Source organism: Apis mellifera, linkage group LG6, assembly GCF_003254395.2.
Source record: "Apis mellifera strain DH4 linkage group LG6, Amel_HAv3.1, whole genome shotgun sequence".
NCBI lineage: Eukaryota > Metazoa > Arthropoda > Insecta > Hymenoptera > Apidae > Apis > Apis mellifera.
In genome coordinates, this window is record NC_037643.1 from 13,360,031 (window position 1) to 13,379,140 (window position 19,110).

The 19,110-nt window shown below is 25.2% G+C and overlaps 2 protein-coding genes and 3 long non-coding RNA genes across 9 annotated transcripts; 1 reads left to right on the forward strand and 4 right to left on the reverse strand.

Moving 5' to 3' along the window:
- Window positions 1-563: 563 nt before the first annotated feature.
- On the reverse strand, window positions 564-4,762 carry LOC551788 (katanin p60 ATPase-containing subunit A-like 2). Its single transcript, XM_016912938.2, has 8 exons — window positions 4,267-4,762; window positions 3,889-3,959; window positions 2,618-2,791; window positions 2,153-2,432; window positions 1,834-2,002; window positions 1,650-1,762; window positions 1,189-1,385; window positions 564-963 (listed from the first exon to the last, which is right to left on the reverse strand). The coding sequence occupies exons 1-8, from the start codon at window positions 4,396-4,398 to the stop codon at window positions 588-590; spliced, it is 1,512 nt and encodes a 503-aa protein (XP_016768427.2). The 5' UTR covers window positions 4,399-4,762; the 3' UTR covers window positions 564-587.
- A 1,238-nt stretch (window positions 4,763-6,000) lies between these two features.
- LOC725417 lies at window positions 6,001-18,339 on the forward strand. 2 transcript variants are annotated; one of them, XM_016912911.2, is made up of 5 exons: window positions 6,001-6,121; window positions 6,214-6,285; window positions 12,564-12,777; window positions 14,049-14,197; window positions 18,017-18,339. In XM_016912911.2, exons 3-5 carry the CDS (start codon window positions 12,687-12,689, stop codon window positions 18,185-18,187), a joined length of 411 nt encoding a protein of 136 aa, XP_016768400.1. In that variant the 5' UTR covers window positions 6,001-6,121; window positions 6,214-6,285; window positions 12,564-12,686; the 3' UTR covers window positions 18,188-18,339. The 2 variants fall into 2 exon arrangements, with proteins under 2 accessions (XP_016768400.1, XP_016768399.1); XM_016912910.2 differs by having other exon boundaries at window positions 6,014-6,285.
- On the reverse strand, window positions 8,479-10,485 carry LOC102656842. 2 transcript variants are annotated; one of them, XR_001703581.2, is made up of 4 exons: window positions 10,025-10,485; window positions 9,780-9,955; window positions 9,423-9,618; window positions 8,479-9,324 (listed from the first exon to the last, which is right to left on the reverse strand). It is a non-coding gene; the product is annotated as an uncharacterized LOC102656842 (long non-coding RNA). The 2 variants fall into 2 exon arrangements; XR_001703580.2 differs by having other exon boundaries at window positions 9,765-9,955.
- LOC102656672 lies at window positions 12,618-14,056 on the reverse strand. The gene is made up of 2 exons (XR_409425.2): window positions 13,922-14,056; window positions 12,618-12,799 (listed from the first exon to the last, which is right to left on the reverse strand). It is a non-coding gene; the product is annotated as an uncharacterized LOC102656672 (long non-coding RNA).
- On the reverse strand, window positions 14,102-18,027 carry LOC113218827. Of its 3 annotated transcripts, none has more exons than XR_003304816.1 (4): window positions 17,932-18,027; window positions 15,058-15,863; window positions 14,334-14,989; window positions 14,102-14,231 (listed from the first exon to the last, which is right to left on the reverse strand). It is a non-coding gene; the product is annotated as an uncharacterized LOC113218827 (long non-coding RNA). The 3 variants fall into 3 exon arrangements; XR_003304817.1 differs by having other exon boundaries at window positions 14,334-14,653; window positions 14,797-15,863; XR_003304815.1 differs by having other exon boundaries at window positions 14,334-15,863.
- Window positions 18,340-19,110: the final 771 nt, after the last annotated feature.

Genomic DNA, 19,110 nt, shown 5'->3' on the forward strand with positions numbered 1-19,110 from the left:
TTGTAGAAAAATATAATATATATTAATTATTATTTAAAATAGAAATATAAATTTTATTTTATTACATTTTGTTTTTTCTAAAAATAATTTAAAGATTATAAAATATAAGGATATATGTTATTATATAGTATATATAAAATATCCCAAAAATATTGAAACATCCATAAACTGGAGATTTCTGAAGTAATTTCAAGTAACATTTGTAAAAATTTTCGTTATGATTTTATTAACATGTTATTAACAAAAAAACATTAGCCAATCACAAAGCTTAATGTAGTTGCTTAGTGTCGTAATAATAGTATTAGCTATGTGTGGCAACTTATTAACAAAGCCGTGACGAAAATTTTTGCAAAGAAAAATGTTGTTTGAATATGTTGCTTTTTATTTAAAAAATCTTCAGTTTACGGATATTCCAATATTTTTGAGACATCTTATTTATATATGTTATTACATATATATTATATTATTATATAATAGATTAATGACATTTAATATATTTTTTTAGTATAACTTTTAATATAAAATTAAAAAAATTTAAGTATAATAATATTTTAATTAGTTGATTTTTATTATTTGATATAATTTGATTATTTGTTATTTATATTTGTATCCCAGTTATCATATATATCCGTATTTGTTACTGTAGGTACTGTTTCTTTAAGCAATTCTTTTAATATTTCAATATTCCTTAATTCATATTTCAAATCTGTAATGAATATTTCTTTTTTTTCAAGATTTTTCCACATTGGAGTTACTTCTAACATCCATGCTTGTTTACAAAGCAATTTTATGTCTGCACCAGAATACTGTTTAGTATAACTCATTAAAAAGTCTACTACATTTTTATTCTTTAACAAGTTATCACTGAGATATAATTTGAATATACCAAGTCGAGTAGTTTCATTGGGTAATGACACGTATATTCGTTTTTCAAGACGTCTAAGTAAAGCTGAATCAATATTCCTATCAAATAAAATCATTATTATAAAAAAAATTCTAGATAAAAGAATAAAAAATTTAAATATTTTAAATATAAAAGATTTTTTATATTTTTTTATGTAAAGTATTATATAATAATGTAATATATAATATAAGAATATTTTTCTCAAGACTTTTTATATATTTCTCACATATTTTTTTTATTAATATTATTACTGTTACGTATTTTTATTAATTGCGTATCATTACCACGGGGAATTAGTTGCAGCTAGAAGTAGCACGTTTAAATTATCAGTAGATACTAATCCATCCAACTTAGTAAGAAGTTCTGATCTAAATCTTTTTGCAGGTTCAGATAAATTATTTTGTACATTTGTAGCTATCCAATCTATTTCATCTATGAAAATAATCGTGGGCGAATGGCTATAAGCAAGGTCGAATAAAACCTATTTACAATAAATTTATTTCATTAAACAATATATAATTATTTTTTAAACTATTGTTTCACACAATAGTATTCTATTAAAATATATATATTATATCGGATATCCCATTTTAACTTTAATTATATCATATTACGCTTCTCTGGAGCATAACTTTTATCTAAAATATTTTTTAATGTTTCCAAAAATAAATGAGATATTTCAGATAATAAAGTTACACGATTGCCTTACATATATAAGATCTTTCTTTTATACAGGATAACTTACACGTATATATTTTTCGGAATCACCTCTCCATTTGCTAACTAAGGAGCTAGCTGTTATATTAAAAAAAGTGCATTTGCATTCTGTTGCTACAGCTTTCACTAACATTGTCTTGCCTATTTCATCAATTTTTATAAATATTTTTATTTATTTGCGTGTAAAAGAAATAACGAAATATATGTTTTACCTGTGCCAGGTGGTCCATATAATAGAATACCCTTCCAAGGAGAAAATGGACCAGCAAAGAAGATAGGATATTTAAGAGGATATACAATAGCTTCTTTAATAGCTGTTTTGCAGTCATCTAAACCTACTACATCATCCCAATGTACATTTAAATTCTCCAATACAATCTCCTATATTACAAAAGATATATTACTTGCAAAGAAATTATAATATTCGAATTTTTGTTTTTGTTTCCTGTTATAAAATATATATATATATATATATATATATATATATATATTGTTATAGAATTATTATCAATTAAATTGATGTTTTATTACATGTGATATGTCGATAGCGATTTTTCGCAATTCTGAATTTGGTGAATATAGTTTTTCGATACATTTCCATATTTTCGATTGCATAAATTTTTCTTTTGGAATGTCAAATTCTTCTGATGAAACTTTAACTGTGTTCTGGTTGGAAAAAATCGGTTTTACTGTCATTGCAAGATTAATATTATTTATTTCATTATTTATTTCTTGTTGTATACTATTTTCTTTCACTAGTTCACTTTGCGATTGTTTGGAAGCAGGAATTGTGACTTTTGTCTTACTTTTTCTACAAAAATCATTTATTATAATTGAAATCTGTATTTTATTATGGAATAATTCGATTATTCATAATTATATTTAACAAATAATAAATAATTTTGACTTTTTGAAAATAAACACAAATAATAAAATATTATGAAAGAAAAAATTTTTAATTTTTTAACTTTTTTAATTTAAGTAAACAAAACTTACTTTTTATCTATATTTGTTGCATTTTTTTTACAAAACATGGGATATTTATTGAATTTCATATGATAATAACTTTCAAATTCCATTATAATCCTTTCTAAATCGATATTATCGCAAACCTGAATTTCAGAAACAAGTTCAGCTTCGGAGATTAATGTTTCACAAGTATCTGTATAACTATATAAAAGAATTCTTTAAATATTGTTTAAAATGATATTGATTATCGTATCTAATAATATTACAATATACATAAAAATAAATTTAAATATTATTAAAGCTAAATTTATTTATAAACAATATATATTTATTTATATAATTAGTATACAATTGTAAATATTGATATTTAAAATGTTAATATTGATACAAATGACAATGATTTCATTGAAAATTTAATAATTTTAAAATAATACAAAAATTTATTATTAATTTATTATTAAAATCATAAGATTTAAATATTTTTTATTTTTAATTAAATATCACAACTGTTTTTTAAGAATATAAATTTTGTAAAATATCTATAGATAAAAAGAATAAATAGTGAGAAAAGAATAGATATAGAATAAAAATTGTAGTTTTATCTCTAGAGTTCATAAATGAAATATAATTCAAAAGAAAATAGTAGAGGAATAAAGATAAGAATTGATTATCAGCGTTATTTTTTGAAAGTCAAAGAAATCTCTTTAAAGCTTGGATAAGATAGAGTAATTGAGGATTACCATCATTTTTTTAATTTTCTAGATCTCTTTTAAAAATACTCAAAAGATGACGCTAATCTTCAATTCTTACTATCTTTTTAAATGTATTTCATTTGCGACATCTGAAGATGGCGTTGATTATCAAATTTTTATACTATCTCTCCTACTATTTCTTCTCCATTCTTATTTTTGGTGTTATACTATTATGTTATTACAAAGGAAAAAATGAAATGTCTCTTCAAAATTCATATTTTTTTCTTTTAAAATATTGATTTTCAATATAAAAATATAAATATTAGATTTTATTATAATCTACATAGTCTTTTGAAATAGATATATTATCTGGCCTAGAATTTGATATTTATAAATTATTAAGATACATTCATTTGAAAAAATAGTGTAGATATTCGTTAAATGTTTATAAAAAGTTTGTAAATATTTCTATTTTATAATTATTAATGAGTTAAAATTAAATAATTTAAGTGATTTAACATATCGAAACATACATATATATACTCAAGAAAAAATTTTAAATGAATAAATTTAAAATAAGAAAAAATTTATATTTACAATACTTACTTATTTTCGTTCAGATAATCGTATATAAGATATAGTATATTTTGACGACGTTGTGAAATACGACTCTCCTCCTAATTAAAAATTAATCAATTAATAATCTTTAATAAATTTTACAAATTTTTATAAAATTTTTAAAAAATTATATAAATATCTTCTTTCACTTTTTCAAAATAATGGAAGAACGAAGTACTATTTTCTAATAATTTTTTGTTTGTTTATTTCAATTGTTATTATTAATATATATTTTTCAATTATATATAAATTGCAATTACGAAAAAAACAACGATGTCGTAAAAAACAAATAAAATTAAAAGAAAACTATTTTTTTTTTATAAGAAAGTTTTGTACACAATTTTACAGACTGTAACATTTTTTTACCTCTTTTCGCAAACCATGACGCATCTTATTCATGCTTCCTTCCATAGACAAAACACTCATGATGATTATGATGAATATAATATTTTTCGATAAGCAAAAAATGTTGTAACTTTTTACAAAAAATAATAACATAAATCTAAATATTTTATCTTATCTATCTGATAGACAATAGAGTAAATGACAATAATGACTAGAGATCCGTAAAAACAACCCGGAAAAATATTATTTCGTCAACTTCAAAAATAATCTCGAAATGATAATTATTATGACAATTCATTCATAAAGAATCGAAGACTTGTTTCAAAACACAGATTCGTTGCTATGGTGATGTTAATTCTGTATTATAGTTCACATATATATTTTATACATTCTATACATAGTAAAGCTTACTATGATAACTTTGCACATACTGTAGAATAGATGTATATACAATGTCATTGTAGAAATTTAGCTATTTTAACTATTTAACTATTTTAAGCCGCAGTCATACGTCAAAAAGCATCAAAAAACGGATGTTAAATTTGTCTTTTTAACAATTGTCATAGCATTATATTATAAAATGTAGATGTCACTTCTATAATTATTTCTAGAATATAAATGTTAAAAAAACATAACATTCATTTTTTTGATGCTCATTTGATCCCTGCCTTAATGGATAAAAATCCTATACTTCAAATTTTTTTTTCAACAGTTATCAGATATGTTTGAAATAATAATGAGTAGTATTTAATTAAAATAATGAAGATAAATTATGATTCTGAGAATGCATGTGGATTCTCAGATGTGATGTTTAAAAATATTATGTGGCAAAGATATTTAGTTGCTAAAAAATAAATTAGAGAAGAAATAAATAAAAGAAACAAAATTGAAATTCTAATTTATTTTAGTGTAATAAAAAACTTTAATAAAAAATTGTATTTAGATTAAAAATTGATAATTTCCTTTGTTTTTATTATTAGTATTCTTTCTTTTCAAATTGCGTCAATATTAGCGCATTCTTTTTTTCTCGTCCCTTGAAATTTTTTTCCTTTCTTTGTTGTTTGAATCTTTGAGACTCTTTGTTTAAGTAACTAGCTTCCGGATATTCTTTATCGTTCAAGTTTACAAACTTTTTAGATTTCCTTAGGCTAGTTGTTATTATCAAATTTCAGGAAGCTTACAATGATTTTTTTAAACATTTGAAAATAATATTTTTAAGAGAAAAAATACTTAACTTATAAATATAGAAATATTTGATTAATATATATATATATTTATATGATGAAAAAATAAAGACATTATAGATATCATTATTTGGAAATTTGGAAATACTTCTATTATTTTATTTAAAAATAAATAATTAATAAGAATATTAAAATGAATATTAAAAGATAAAGTATTTTTCAAAATACTTAAATCCTAATTTGAAATTTTTTATTTCATTTATAATTTTTTGAATTCCCCGGATAACATGATAAGACTTTCCAAACTATTGGGAACGCTGTACACGACATTTTTATTCGCACTTTCGAACAATTAATTAATTGTTAGAACAGTACTTTTCCTTAGAATAGTATTCGCAAGAAAAATTGTTGATCTGCAATCACTGCATATCATGGACGAGTCAAAAACGATAACTGATGTTGCAGTGCGTTGCGGCCGTCGGGGTTGGCTTTAACGCCGCTGCCGAGAAGAGGCGCAGAACGTGTTCGATCGACCCGCGAACGCAACCCGTGCTCACACTGCGACAGAGTTCATTTCGGTTAGTCGCTGTTTGCCCGTCAACGGCATATGGTCGCGTCGGTCTTTGATCTTTTGCTTCTTATTCGTGAATCTTCTTCCGAAAACCGGCCTACTTAGTATCGCCACTTTTATCGTATGATTATTGTTCTCTTTTATCATTTTTCTCATATCCGATTTCGTCCGTAAAAGAAGAGAATTGTTTACTTCGATCTTTGTTATTTGAAGAGAATATTGTTCGGACACATGGACTGCGATACATGAGGAACGATCGAGACATCGACGTGATGCACTTTCGAGGTAAATTAAAATTGTTTTCTTAGGTGAAGTTATTTTTCTTATTTTCTGTTGTTTACTATTTTTCTTTTTTTTTTCTTTTTTAGATGGATTAAAAATTTTGTAATTTCAGTTCAAAATATTTTTTCAAGGAAAATTAAAAAATTTTAATAAATAATTTGAAGTAATTTATAAAAGAATAGAATAATTTAATTTAATATAATTAAATTTCGTAAAATGATGTAGTTGTAAATATGAAGAAGATGATTTGATTTTATAAGCATCCAAATATCTTTTAAAGAAATTTAAAATTTGTAAAACTTGAATAAATTTTTTGATATAATATTTTAATAAATATATATATAATATAATATAAAAATAATAATTTGGAAGATATATATTTTCTTTACAAATTCAACTATTCGTATTTACAATAATTGAGACTTTCTTGTTTATCTTGCTGTGTAATCGAATAAATTTTCTATATAATAATAATTTAATAAATTCAATGGCCAAAATTTTATTTATATAAGGATTATTTAAATTTGCCTCTTAACGCGCTCGCAATATCGTGTGTTACATATATATATATATGTACTTACAGCGAAACATTTAAATTAATTTTTGATTCGTTTATCAAAGTTATGAAAATCGATAAACAAACGTAAATCGAAAAGCGTATAAAAATCTTTAAGAAATTTTTTTTCAAAATTATTTTTTAAAACTATTTTCATTCTTAAAGATTGAAATTTTTTATTTTATATTCTACATTCTTTTTTTCTTATTTTACATTCGAATCAATGTAATGATATAATTAAATTAATAATGGAAATTAAGATTACTATGTTTCGAAAAAATTGTTACATAAAAATGAATATTTCTGAAATTATAACAATGATAATTTTATCATTGAGATTTAATTATCACGTTAATTTTAAAAATGATGACAAAATTAAAATTAAAGTATTCAATTATTTTAATTATCGTATTTAATAATACATTTTATAAAAAAATATTATATATATTTATTTATGAATAAGATCAATCAAATTAAAATTATGATTCTAATGACATCTTCAATCCATCATTTATCCATCACTTCAGATTAGTACCTCTAAATGATCAGTTTTAATCACTAGATGGCAGAGTCATGATTCAGTGATAGAGCTTTAATATACGGTAGACATTCCAATATACATAAGTGCTTATAAGACTTCATTGTAGGGATTACTGATAACGTTTATGATGAAATGAAATATAAATTAAAATTTGAACTGAAATATATATTTAATTTGTAATATAAGATCTGTATAATCTAATGCAATTAAATAAAATCATAATTTATAATATATAGTAAAAATTGATTTAATTTAAAACATCGAAGATCGTAACTTTTAATAATTGAATGAATTGATTGTAAAAATTGAAAAATTTAATAGAAATTTTAATAAATGTAATAACATACGAATAAAAAGGAAAATAAATTAAATTTCTTATATTTAAATTTGTAAAAGAAAAAAAACAAGAAATATTTTTATTCGATAAGAAATTACTCAGTATTAAACGATTATATATATTAACATTTGAAATACGATAAATAAAACAAATGTTTGTTTAATTAATTAACATGCAAGATTAATTAATGTCTAGAATGATTTATGTATTATATATATTCAATGTTAAATAAAAGGAGATTTTGATATCTAAAAAGTCGAGAAATAATTAAATTCAACCGCTTCATTATATATATAACTATATATTATATTTGTGTTTATATTATATTTAAGAGTATCTACATACTTATTATATCCTTAAATATGTATGCGATGAAACGAAAGATAATAACTCTTCTTTTTCATTTATTTGATGTAGTGATCACGTTTCATATAATGTAAATTAATTCCGTTAAATAAAATTAATGTAGCTTAGCACAAAATGATAGCTATAACGATAGTATTGGTATTGACGTCAGCTTCTCAAAATTTCTCAAGTATCGAGGTCGACTATTTGGGTTAAGAATTTATTTTCAAGGTTCTGTAAGTAGAAATGCTGCAATAGATATGAAATTTTCAATATATTTTTTAATAATAATCATATTGAATATTGGTAAAATGGTTTTTTCTATCTTTATTGTTTATTCTTTTCTTTATTATCTTATTCTTTATTCTTTTATTTTCATTATTTTTAAGATATACATATATGTATAATTGTATTGTAAATTAAGAAAAATAGTAATATATACTTTGTTTATCTCGTTATTTTTGATAATCGAGAAATGGATGGTTTGAAACTGGATTATTTTTGATCTGTGAAAACTTCTTGTATAAAATATCTTATAAAATAAAATACAGAAAAATCATATTATTGAAAAGTTAAATTTTAACTTCTGTAACAATCGTGTTGCATTATTTCTTGATCTAATTTGTATTCAATTGATTAAAAAAATAATCACTATTTTCAAAATAATCTTCGAATTGATCATACTATGTTAAATTGTAAGCAACATTATGTTGGAAGTCGGAAAACATCGTCCAAATCGGTAAACGCATTTGCCTTGTGAACGTGTAATGTGTAAATAATAGATTAGGTGATAGCAATCACGTATATAACTGGTTTGTCTTGCACACCCATTGTACTATTCAACAATCGAGCATATACTACATGAATTGCAATCGTCGTTATAAATTCAAAGTTGGTGAAGTTTGTTTCGTCCCATTTTTTAATCAAACTATGGATCGACAATTCGTATCAATTTCGAGTATTGTTTCACTTCGGACAATTTTAAAGCATGCTTCGTCGATTCATTCGTTTTTGTAAAGACATAGATTCCGTGACCAATTAATTGATTTTCAATCCATTTTTCCTTTTCTTTCTTTTCTCTCCTTTTCTTTTTACATTAATGTAATATTAATAAATAATAAATTATATGGATATTGATTATCACAGCCAGATATTTGTAGATTTCAAAAATTCTGAGCCTTACAAATTTTATTTAATTTGAATTTTGAAGTTTGAAGATTAGACAAATTTGAAGATTTGAAATTCAAAGTGCAAATGTGTATCCTGTGTGTGAATATCCCTTATGAAAAAAAAAAAAGAGCAGTTTTAATAAGGGTAGTTTATTAATGTTAATAAAAAGAATAGGGCAATTTGTCATTTACCTGAATGAGTGTTGTCCAATTTAAATTCTTAAGTCTTGAAGGCTTTCTTAAGAATGTTGACTGTTAATTTGCTACGTTTAAGAATCAATGTATGTTCTTACTTAAATACTTATAGAGTTTCTTTGATATCAATTGATTCCACAAAATTAAAATCCCAATGATTTGTTGTATAAAGTTAATTTATGAATAATTTTTGCTGTAATAATTAATATAATTAATGATTATCTTTATCTGAGCTTCTAATATAATTATTTTGTATATATCTATTATAAATCTATATTGATGTAAATATAAATTCATAAAAATTAAAAAGACAGTTTAAAGAATATTCTTTTTTTATACTTATTGTATTTTTACTTCTTCGAATCACGAATCTCTGTTTCAAAGATTATCCTGTATCAAGATTATCATAGGTTCATCCCTAATATACATAGTAATGAACCGTTTATAGCAATCCCGTTTGTCATCCTACGCATTCCAGAAACTCGATAATTCACCAGGTGATACGCTTTAACCGTACATAAAACCTACATCTATAAATAATTGATCGCTATTAATATTGCATCGACTTTTGAAAGTTCTTGATACAATCTATTTTATACCATGTTGAAATAAATCGAGGTTGCTGATCGACCTTTATCAAAGTTGAATAAATCGAGTGGTTCCAATAATAGTTCTAAAAAAAAATTTGGAAATTAAATACCCATCGTGAAAAAAGAAATGCAAAAACTAAACAAGAAACATTGGAACATTAATTGTAACATAATTATATAGCTATAATTACAAAGAACTGTGTAGTGATTTTATCTGTATTATTTACAAAAATGCATTAATAAAAGTGTTCTCTGTTTTTTTTAGTCTTCCTTTATACGATAAATATTCTGCTTCGTTGACGTAATAACAATGTACATAGATATCATCTAATCGATAACAAAAGTACATGGCAACCAAAAAAAAAAAAAAAAAAAACTATGAACGCGTTTAAACAATACGATTCTGGTTAAAAGCATGAATTTAATTAAGAAAGAATCAAAATTTATGGTTGAGAATATTTGTTTATATTTGATTTCAATGTATTGCTAATTTTCAATCACAAAGTTAGTTTAATTATAGCTAAATTACTATATTAATATTCAAGTTATTTATTTATAAATTAATTGAATATTGCATATAAAATTATTGCTTATAAAATAAGAAAAAAATTATCGAGATAAATTTTATATTAAATCTTTTTTTTTTATAAATTTCCATTAATATATAAAAGTACGTAAATGTTTAAACTGTTTATGAATATGCATCATTTTATCTTTAATCTAATTTATAATTTAATCCCTTTTTTTATAACAGAATTAGTCAAAATGCTATTATTGCATAAAACAACATTTTACTATATAATAGCAAGCATATAATTTTATATTTTTCCATTTTTTAAATAATATAATTTCGTATCGTAATAAATGAAAAAAATTGTTAGATAAATATTACGAACTTTCAATGAAAAGTTTATAAAGTATAAGAAGAAATATAAAACATAAATATTAATTTTATTTTACTTTTACTTTACTTTTATATATTTTTTAAACAAATTTTACCAGCAAACTATTCGAAAATTTTTGATGGATAAAACATGGATAAAATCAGTTAAATCGGATGAAAATTCACTGACCTGCATTGAAAAAAATTCTCTCAAGAAATGAAAAACGAGTTTGAAAAGAGGTTAACTTCACCATCATCGATTGTAAAACACTTTTTTACAATTTTTGTTTGCTCTTAATTATGATCATGTACACGAATAAATGAACAAATGTACAAATAAAGAAAAAATGAAGGTAAAAATGAAAGATTAATTTTTTGAAACGGGCCATTAATGTCAATGCGATACAGAACTGTCAGCGTGCAATTTCCATGCTTTTGCTCTCGCGGAAACGGTTCTACTCGTTAAGAAAAAAATAGGAGGGGAAAAAAAAGCTTTTAAAATGTTGGAAAAGCGTGCGTTGCCACACATAGCGTTTGTTGTCGCGTGAAACTACGACGCAACTACTTATTACTCGGTTTTCGAGGTTTTTTAGCCGGGTACACGTGTTGAAAGTGTTCGTAAATTTCATGAATCAAAGGAATAAAGAAACGGAAAAGTACCGATTGTCAAGGACCATTTCTTCTAGAAAGGAATTTTAACCATATTGCTATAATAGTTGCTTTTTATTTTTTAAAATTTTAAAATCGATTCTTAGATTAATGATGAGAGTAAAATTCTTGAAAATTGCTCGTGGGACTATTTTTTTCAGAATGATTTCGAAGAGATAATTTTCACTCTCAACGCAACGTTCACTTGCGAAAAAATTAATTCGATCTATTGTTTTTTTTATAAATAGTATGATAAATTATTAATTATTAAGATTAAAATAATCATATGTTGAATTATATAAGAAAAGTGAAAATGAAAAAATATATTCAATGTATAGACATAATAGTTGGCTAGTTAAATTACTAGTGAATAATTGAATAGGAAACTGAATAATTGGCTTCGATGAATAATAATCAGTATTCCACGAATGAATATTTAAACCCGAGTTCAAATGTTTGATGTTCTCCATTTGCATTATTTTTAGAAAGATGGCCTCGTTATATAAAGGTTAAACAATTGACGTTAATCTTATTGCATTCTTACTTATTGTTAGATAATCGATCGCGATTATAATTCTGAGGGCAGAATCTAAGAAAGAATGAAACATTGGATTCCATTCGATTTTTGAAATACGTATTTCATCTGGACTTCCCACATTATTGTCAAAATTCTATCTTAGATAATTAATAATATAAAATAGATATTGTTTGAACACTTTTCAAGTATTTAAAATAAAAATTAATGAAAACAATAAGGTAAACAATAAAGTAATTTAGAATTTAAGGATTAAAAAAGAAGAAGCATTATGATATATTCTAATTCTAAGAAAAATAAAAAAGCTTAGTTGTTAATCTGGAAAGAGTCCAAGTGACAATTTCAGACATTTACAGGCAATCAAGCAGCTGGTTAAAGTCGCGAACAAAGCAATTATCCCTCGTTAGTATCAATCAGAATAATCCCACGCGAAATTGATCCAACTACTTGAAAATACGAATGTGTTCTGATTTCTATCGCAGATAACATACTCCTGGCCGCTGCAGTGCATGCACAGTGGTTGTTGGAATAACTACTTTTCATCTATCTAGCCTCCCTGGTGGACATCATTCTTTGATCTTCTGTGGCTAACTCAATCGAGAACCATGAAGAGCAGTTCGAGCCTCTACTCGAAAATACTCGTGTGGGTATTCTATCTGCCCGCTATTCTTCTTCTTCTCCTTCCCTCGAGGACCGGTAAGTTGAAAGTTGAAGAGCTCTGTAATCGATACAGATAAAATCAATTTCAATATGTACATCACGAATTTCATAATTCATCACGAAAATTTCGAATTTTAATTAACTTGTAAGAATTACATGTTCTATTTTCTTATATTATTGTTATTACTTAAATTAATTTCAAGCTTCAATATGTATACTTGCATAATATAATGAATTGAATATTAAATAATAAGTTTTACTTTAAGTTACAATTAGTGGTCAATTATATAATTATATAAAAAAAATTCTAACAATTATTTATTTCTTTGTTTTAAAATTTCCTGTTCCATACAAAGTTTCACACAATAATTATCAAATTATATATTTTCTTCATCAATAAATGGAATCTTTTTAATATGTATAGAGATATACACGCAATACAAGAATAAGTATCATATGATGTATTAATTAATAGGTTCGACCGAATTGATTGATTTAATCAATTGACTTTGCGTTCATTCATCGAATATTATCGATATCGCATTGAAAATCCGATGTCCATTGTAATTAATTGTTAATTGCGCGCGGAATCGAAACGATCCGACCTTATTCCAATGTTAAACAATAGGACAGAAATTAATAATTTTCGTCGATTAATTATTCGATCGTGTTTATAAATTCAAACATGTTTGAATGACGGAAATCATTTATAATTGTCGCGTGGATCATCACATATCTCAATCCTCCTTTCGAGATCATGAATTTCTTTCTTCATTACAATTATTTTCTAATTAATTGTATACATTCTGTATCACATAAATGATAAATGTTTATAAAATGGTCAATCGTTCTCCGTTCTTAATATTTGTTGTTATTTATCAATTGTTCATTATAATAAACTTGATCAAAACTAACCTGATTTAACTAAACTATTTTAAAAAAACATTTACGTTCATAATTTTTTAATGAACAAGTAAAATTTTTAATATTCAAGGTGATGATAACAATACCTAAAAAAAATCATGAAAATTAGAGACTACTCTTTTTTTTGTAAATAATTGATCATAAAATCTTAAATAAAAAAATTTTTGATATAACAATATTATTATATCATTTCACTAAAGGATCTAATGCTATTAAAATGTTATTAAACAAAATCTACACTTTCATGAAAACGTACCATGAAAACTGCAATGCGGATCTATCGAACAAAAATTAGCGCGCACGATAATTTTGCCTTCCGTAATTAACAATACATGCAACTGAGCATGCAATCGAGAAGATATTCAAGTGAAAATCATTTTTAGCTGCCTTGGAGGAGAATTGCACGGATTTCCAAGGAGCGATAGTTCGACACGGTCTCCTTTATGTACCAGGACCTGCGGTTTGCAGTCTCTGCGTCTGTTATCATTCGGAACCAATGTGGTGTCAATCCATCTTCTGCACACCACCTTACGTGAGTACTTGTTCATTCAAAAAGAAAGCACTTGCTGCAAGCAGAAATAATTGGAGCGTAGTATTGATTATCAAACTTGTCAAAATTAATTTTCATTATTTTTTTTTTTGTTATTATTATTAAAAAGTTAACTTACAGGTTTTGTCGATTTAATTACTCTTTTATCTATCCATCTAGATGCAAATTTATCCTTACTTTCACAACCATTTTGGAATCATTTACATTCGTAAAAAAGAAAAAAAAAAAAAATTACTCGAGAAATTGCTTTATAATAATTGGAGTGTCGAATTCGTTACGGGGATCAGTATATATGCACGTGCTTTTTACTGAAACTGGGTTAACGATTCGTTATTCACACGTTGCCTTATATTAATCCAAACTTACAATATTTACACAAGAAATTTTATTCTAAAAATTATTCAGAAATTGAATTCAATAAGATTCGAAATAAAATATCTAAAAAGAAAAAAAGAAAATAAGTTAATTGATTGTAAATTCAACAGTGATGAGCCAAATCTTGCAAAGCGATCTAAAGATGTCGCGGAATTAACGGATCAATTACTACGGGATTAAAAAGAAGGAAAAAAGGGATATCATACCTTTGAATGGACGACACTTGTAAAGTCCGTGGCTCGTGAAATTGGCGAGTAATTCAATTAAATGAAATTAAAACGATGGTGTTTAAATCTGTTTTCAATGGCGAGCTTCAAACTTCTATCTTTTGAAATTTTTAATCAGCCAAGCTTTTCCTCGCATAGAAGCCATTCATGGTCGATAAAACAGATAAGAGGCCTGCGAAACTTTGTTGTTAAATTATCATTCGAGTTGAAAAATTGAATTGAATACAATTGGATTTTTACCATTTTACGATGTATTCTATAATCTGTATTTTTATAATCGTATCGAAAACAATCAATCAATTAACCATCTTTTCATCTTTCATCTACAAAAAATATTACGAGTTGATCCCAACAAAAACGAACAATGTACCGGTAATTCTCGTTAACTTTCTTTCCCTCCCTCCTTTTGTTTCTTTTTCAATTTCTTCTCTGAATACATAGGACGTTTAGAAAAGTAGAAATTAGCGATGTGTGATCTCGGGCTAATGAATATTTTTCCATTGGGAGATGGCGGATTTATTCACTCGCCAGTTATCTCGACTTTTCTTGCGCGACATGGAAACGAACAAACGAATAATAAATAACACATCGCTTTCGATCTAGGCCATCTACTTTTCTTCCTCCACTTTTTCTTTTTTTTTTTTTTTTTTTTATTAATCACAGGAAAGCAAAGTTCGAGAAATTACGATTAGCAGGAAATTGTATTACATTCCTCCCTGGAATCTCATCGAATTATTCTCACCTTGTTTCTTAATAAGAAAAAAAACTTTCAACGTGACTTGTATCATTATTCAAGTGGGACGAATTATTCTTCGTTCGTAAAAAATATTTCTCAGAAATCGATAGAAGATGGTGACGACATTCGTTAAGTTTCCGTAAACAGACGGCTAATTTATTTAGGAATTATCTTAACACGATTGCTGTCGGTAATACAGTTAATATTCACTTTATTGAATTTTCATTCAATGTGACATCTTCAGACTCCTAATGAGATTCTTGTTGTAAAATCGTGCTTCTACGACTGCCGTATTTTTTTCCTCGGTTTCCTTCAATTGAATAAAACAGATTATTTATTACTACAATGTCTAATCGATTTTTAATAAGAGGAAATATTTCAATCAATAATTGTTTTTCGTATCTTTAAAAAAATTCACAATCAAACGCTACCATTTTGATTGGGAAGTATAATACATTCATGGAAATACGCGATTTTTCAATCAAAATGAAGAATTTAGAGATGAATATAGGTTATGATAATGCGAATGACGAATGGATCGAGCGAATAATAGAAAATAAATTGGATAATGATTATATTGGAAGAATAATGATTTCCAAGTATCAATTTTTGAAGAATATATGTAAATGGATTAGTATGAAAATTATTCGCGTAAAAATATTTATTTTTAGTAAAAAGTCTACTGACGAAGATTTCATTCTTCAAACTTTATATTTTCAATCTACATATTTCTACTTTGAGAATCCTATTAACAGTAATTCCATCTTGTCACAACGTGTATTCCTTCCGAGAGATTACGTATCATGTAATTCGTAAGTGAAGAAGAATATCGAAGAAAATTCTCACAGGTTTCTTCCTCTTGTTTAAGCTCGAATCAAGGAAATCCTATTTTCAATGGAAGGATTACCGGATTCCCTTCTTTGTATAATCTGCGCGATGTTTGATGCTTAATTTTTTAAATACATACGCACATGTATAATATAATTGCCGTCGTAACGTCAACGTTGCGGTGCAAATTCGATTTTAATTCCGCAATTTCCGCGTTGCGTGGCAAAAGTATAAAATCAATATCGCGTACAACTTTTTCTTTGCATTAGCGTATTTCAAACATGTTACCTATTTCTTCGCTTCATGTTGCAAAAATGTTCGTGTTATTTAATCGTAAATAACTATCGTGGATATGTTTAGAGAAAGTTTATATAATCTCACTTTCGATCAATTTACTTTTTCAATAATAAATTTTTCAAAAAATGAGTAAATGGCTAAGAGAAACGATAAGAGATAAAAAAAAATCTGTTAAAATTGATGCCAGTTTCATCTTTTATTTATATTATTTGAATATGATTTTTAGCGATAAGTTTTTTTTTTATAAATATCTATTGTAAAAATAAGAAAATAATATCGAGTAAAAAGAGACAAAAGAAATCTTCAAAAATAATTGTCGAAAAGATTTTATATAAATATCACTGTTCCTTATATCTCAATTTTTTTTTCATATATTGTTATTTGTTGTGAAATATAATATTGCTATATATCTTGTCTTTACGAAAGTTACTTTTCAGTTAAACGCCTCGAATCACGTAGCTTTACCTCCTTTTACTCGACATTCAGGCCACCTGATCGCATGCGACAAGTTTTATGCTAATCTCGTCCGACTATATCTTTCGTTTACAAGAAACGACGAGGAGACTGGCGAATTGCGTGTTTTCCGAAACAAAGTACTTGTCGTATTAATAATCAAACTTTAACCAATTTTGTTGAGTTGTTTTTATACTTTGCTCGTACCATTTTTGTATGACGAAAATAGAACATGTAAAATATGGTGTTTCATTTGATGATTTTTTGAATTTTTAATCTTGAAAGTATATATGCATAGTATATGATGGATAAACAGGAGGCCTATTTTAAAAGAGTGAGAGACTGAAAAGGTTATGCCATTTGATGCGATTTTAACTCGATATTTTATTCAGAAGATAATATATTAAAAGCATATTGGTCGATAACGTGAAATCAATAAATGAAATATGATGAACGAAATTAGTAAAGCGAATTTATTTCCTCAATTTTTTAATTATTTTACTATATGTATAATTTCTATCTATTTACGACCATTAGAATATTTTTATAATTATAATTATAAAATATATTTAAATCAATAATCAATTTGATTATCATAATCAATTTATAATTCACTTATCCGAAATATTCTTTTAATCTATTGCAAACTCGTCAATTTTCCCACCTAACCTCTCAGAAGCAATTCATTCACATGCACTACAAAAGAAGAATCAATTGTCCTGAAAATGTCATTCAATTCATTCTATCATACCCATCCTTATCTCCTCTTACTACGATGCATATATCGCATTTTTTCATACCTTTAATTCATTCCCATTCGTGGCCTGGATTCTCGAATCGTTGAATGACGATTGACTAATACGATCGATCGATCTTTTGCCACAGAGATGCAAGAAGTTTCGGGTCGGCGAACGATGCTGTGAATTCGAATGTCTCGATGATAATGATACGAATTGGACAGGACCTGATTTAATTATCGCAAATGGTTCCACCAGGATTCAAGAACAAGGGATATTCTGGCTGGTCGGCTTAATAACGATGTTAAAAGCGTTCTAGTTTTTTAATGAAGATCCAGATGGCGTCGTCGATGGAATTCGGCCATTATGAAATGTCAACGACAAATATGGACCAATAAAGGATTAAAGAAGGTACGATATAATGTGATGATGAAACATCGCGTTTGTACCTGTTGATTATACCTCGAGAAATAGTGTGTAATAATTATGAAAGTTTCTTGCTAATTTTTTTTATTGCTCTTTCATTATTATTATAAATTATTATAAATTATAATTTATAAATTATAAATCAAATGAATTTCAATAGATTCTCCGGGCAAGATTAAATTAAATTGGATTGGTTTAACTTATTTCTTTATAATATTGATTTATTTCTATATAGGTAGATGATTCTTATTTACTATTGTAGTTTTTTTTAAATATTATTATTCTTTTAATCTTATTTACATTTTATGATGTTTTCATTGGGAAATATGCACAAAATAATATATAATGATATATACATATTTCCTAATTTAAATTTTTATGAATTATATATAAATAGTTATTCATCATTGATTAAATGAAAATGAAAACGTAAGAAATTAGATAATATTAAAAATATGAAAATAATAATAATAATTTATCATATTTTTCTCCTTGTTAATGGTAATAATAATAATAATAGTTTACAAAAACTGTTGACATATATAAGACAAAACTCTATTTTAAACATGAAACGTGGCTATTTTGTTTACAAATATTTAATGCGTAATAAATTAACAATTTGCATAAATTAAATGAAATGATTAAAAATTATGATTAAAAACTATTGTAAAATAAAAAATAGATTAATTATCACAATTATTTCTATGCTTAGCAAAGAACGATTCATAAAATGATATAAAAACAAATTAATAGATTATATTATTTTTAATATCTCTTTATAACCTCTTGCTTCATAATTTTCTTAATATTATACTT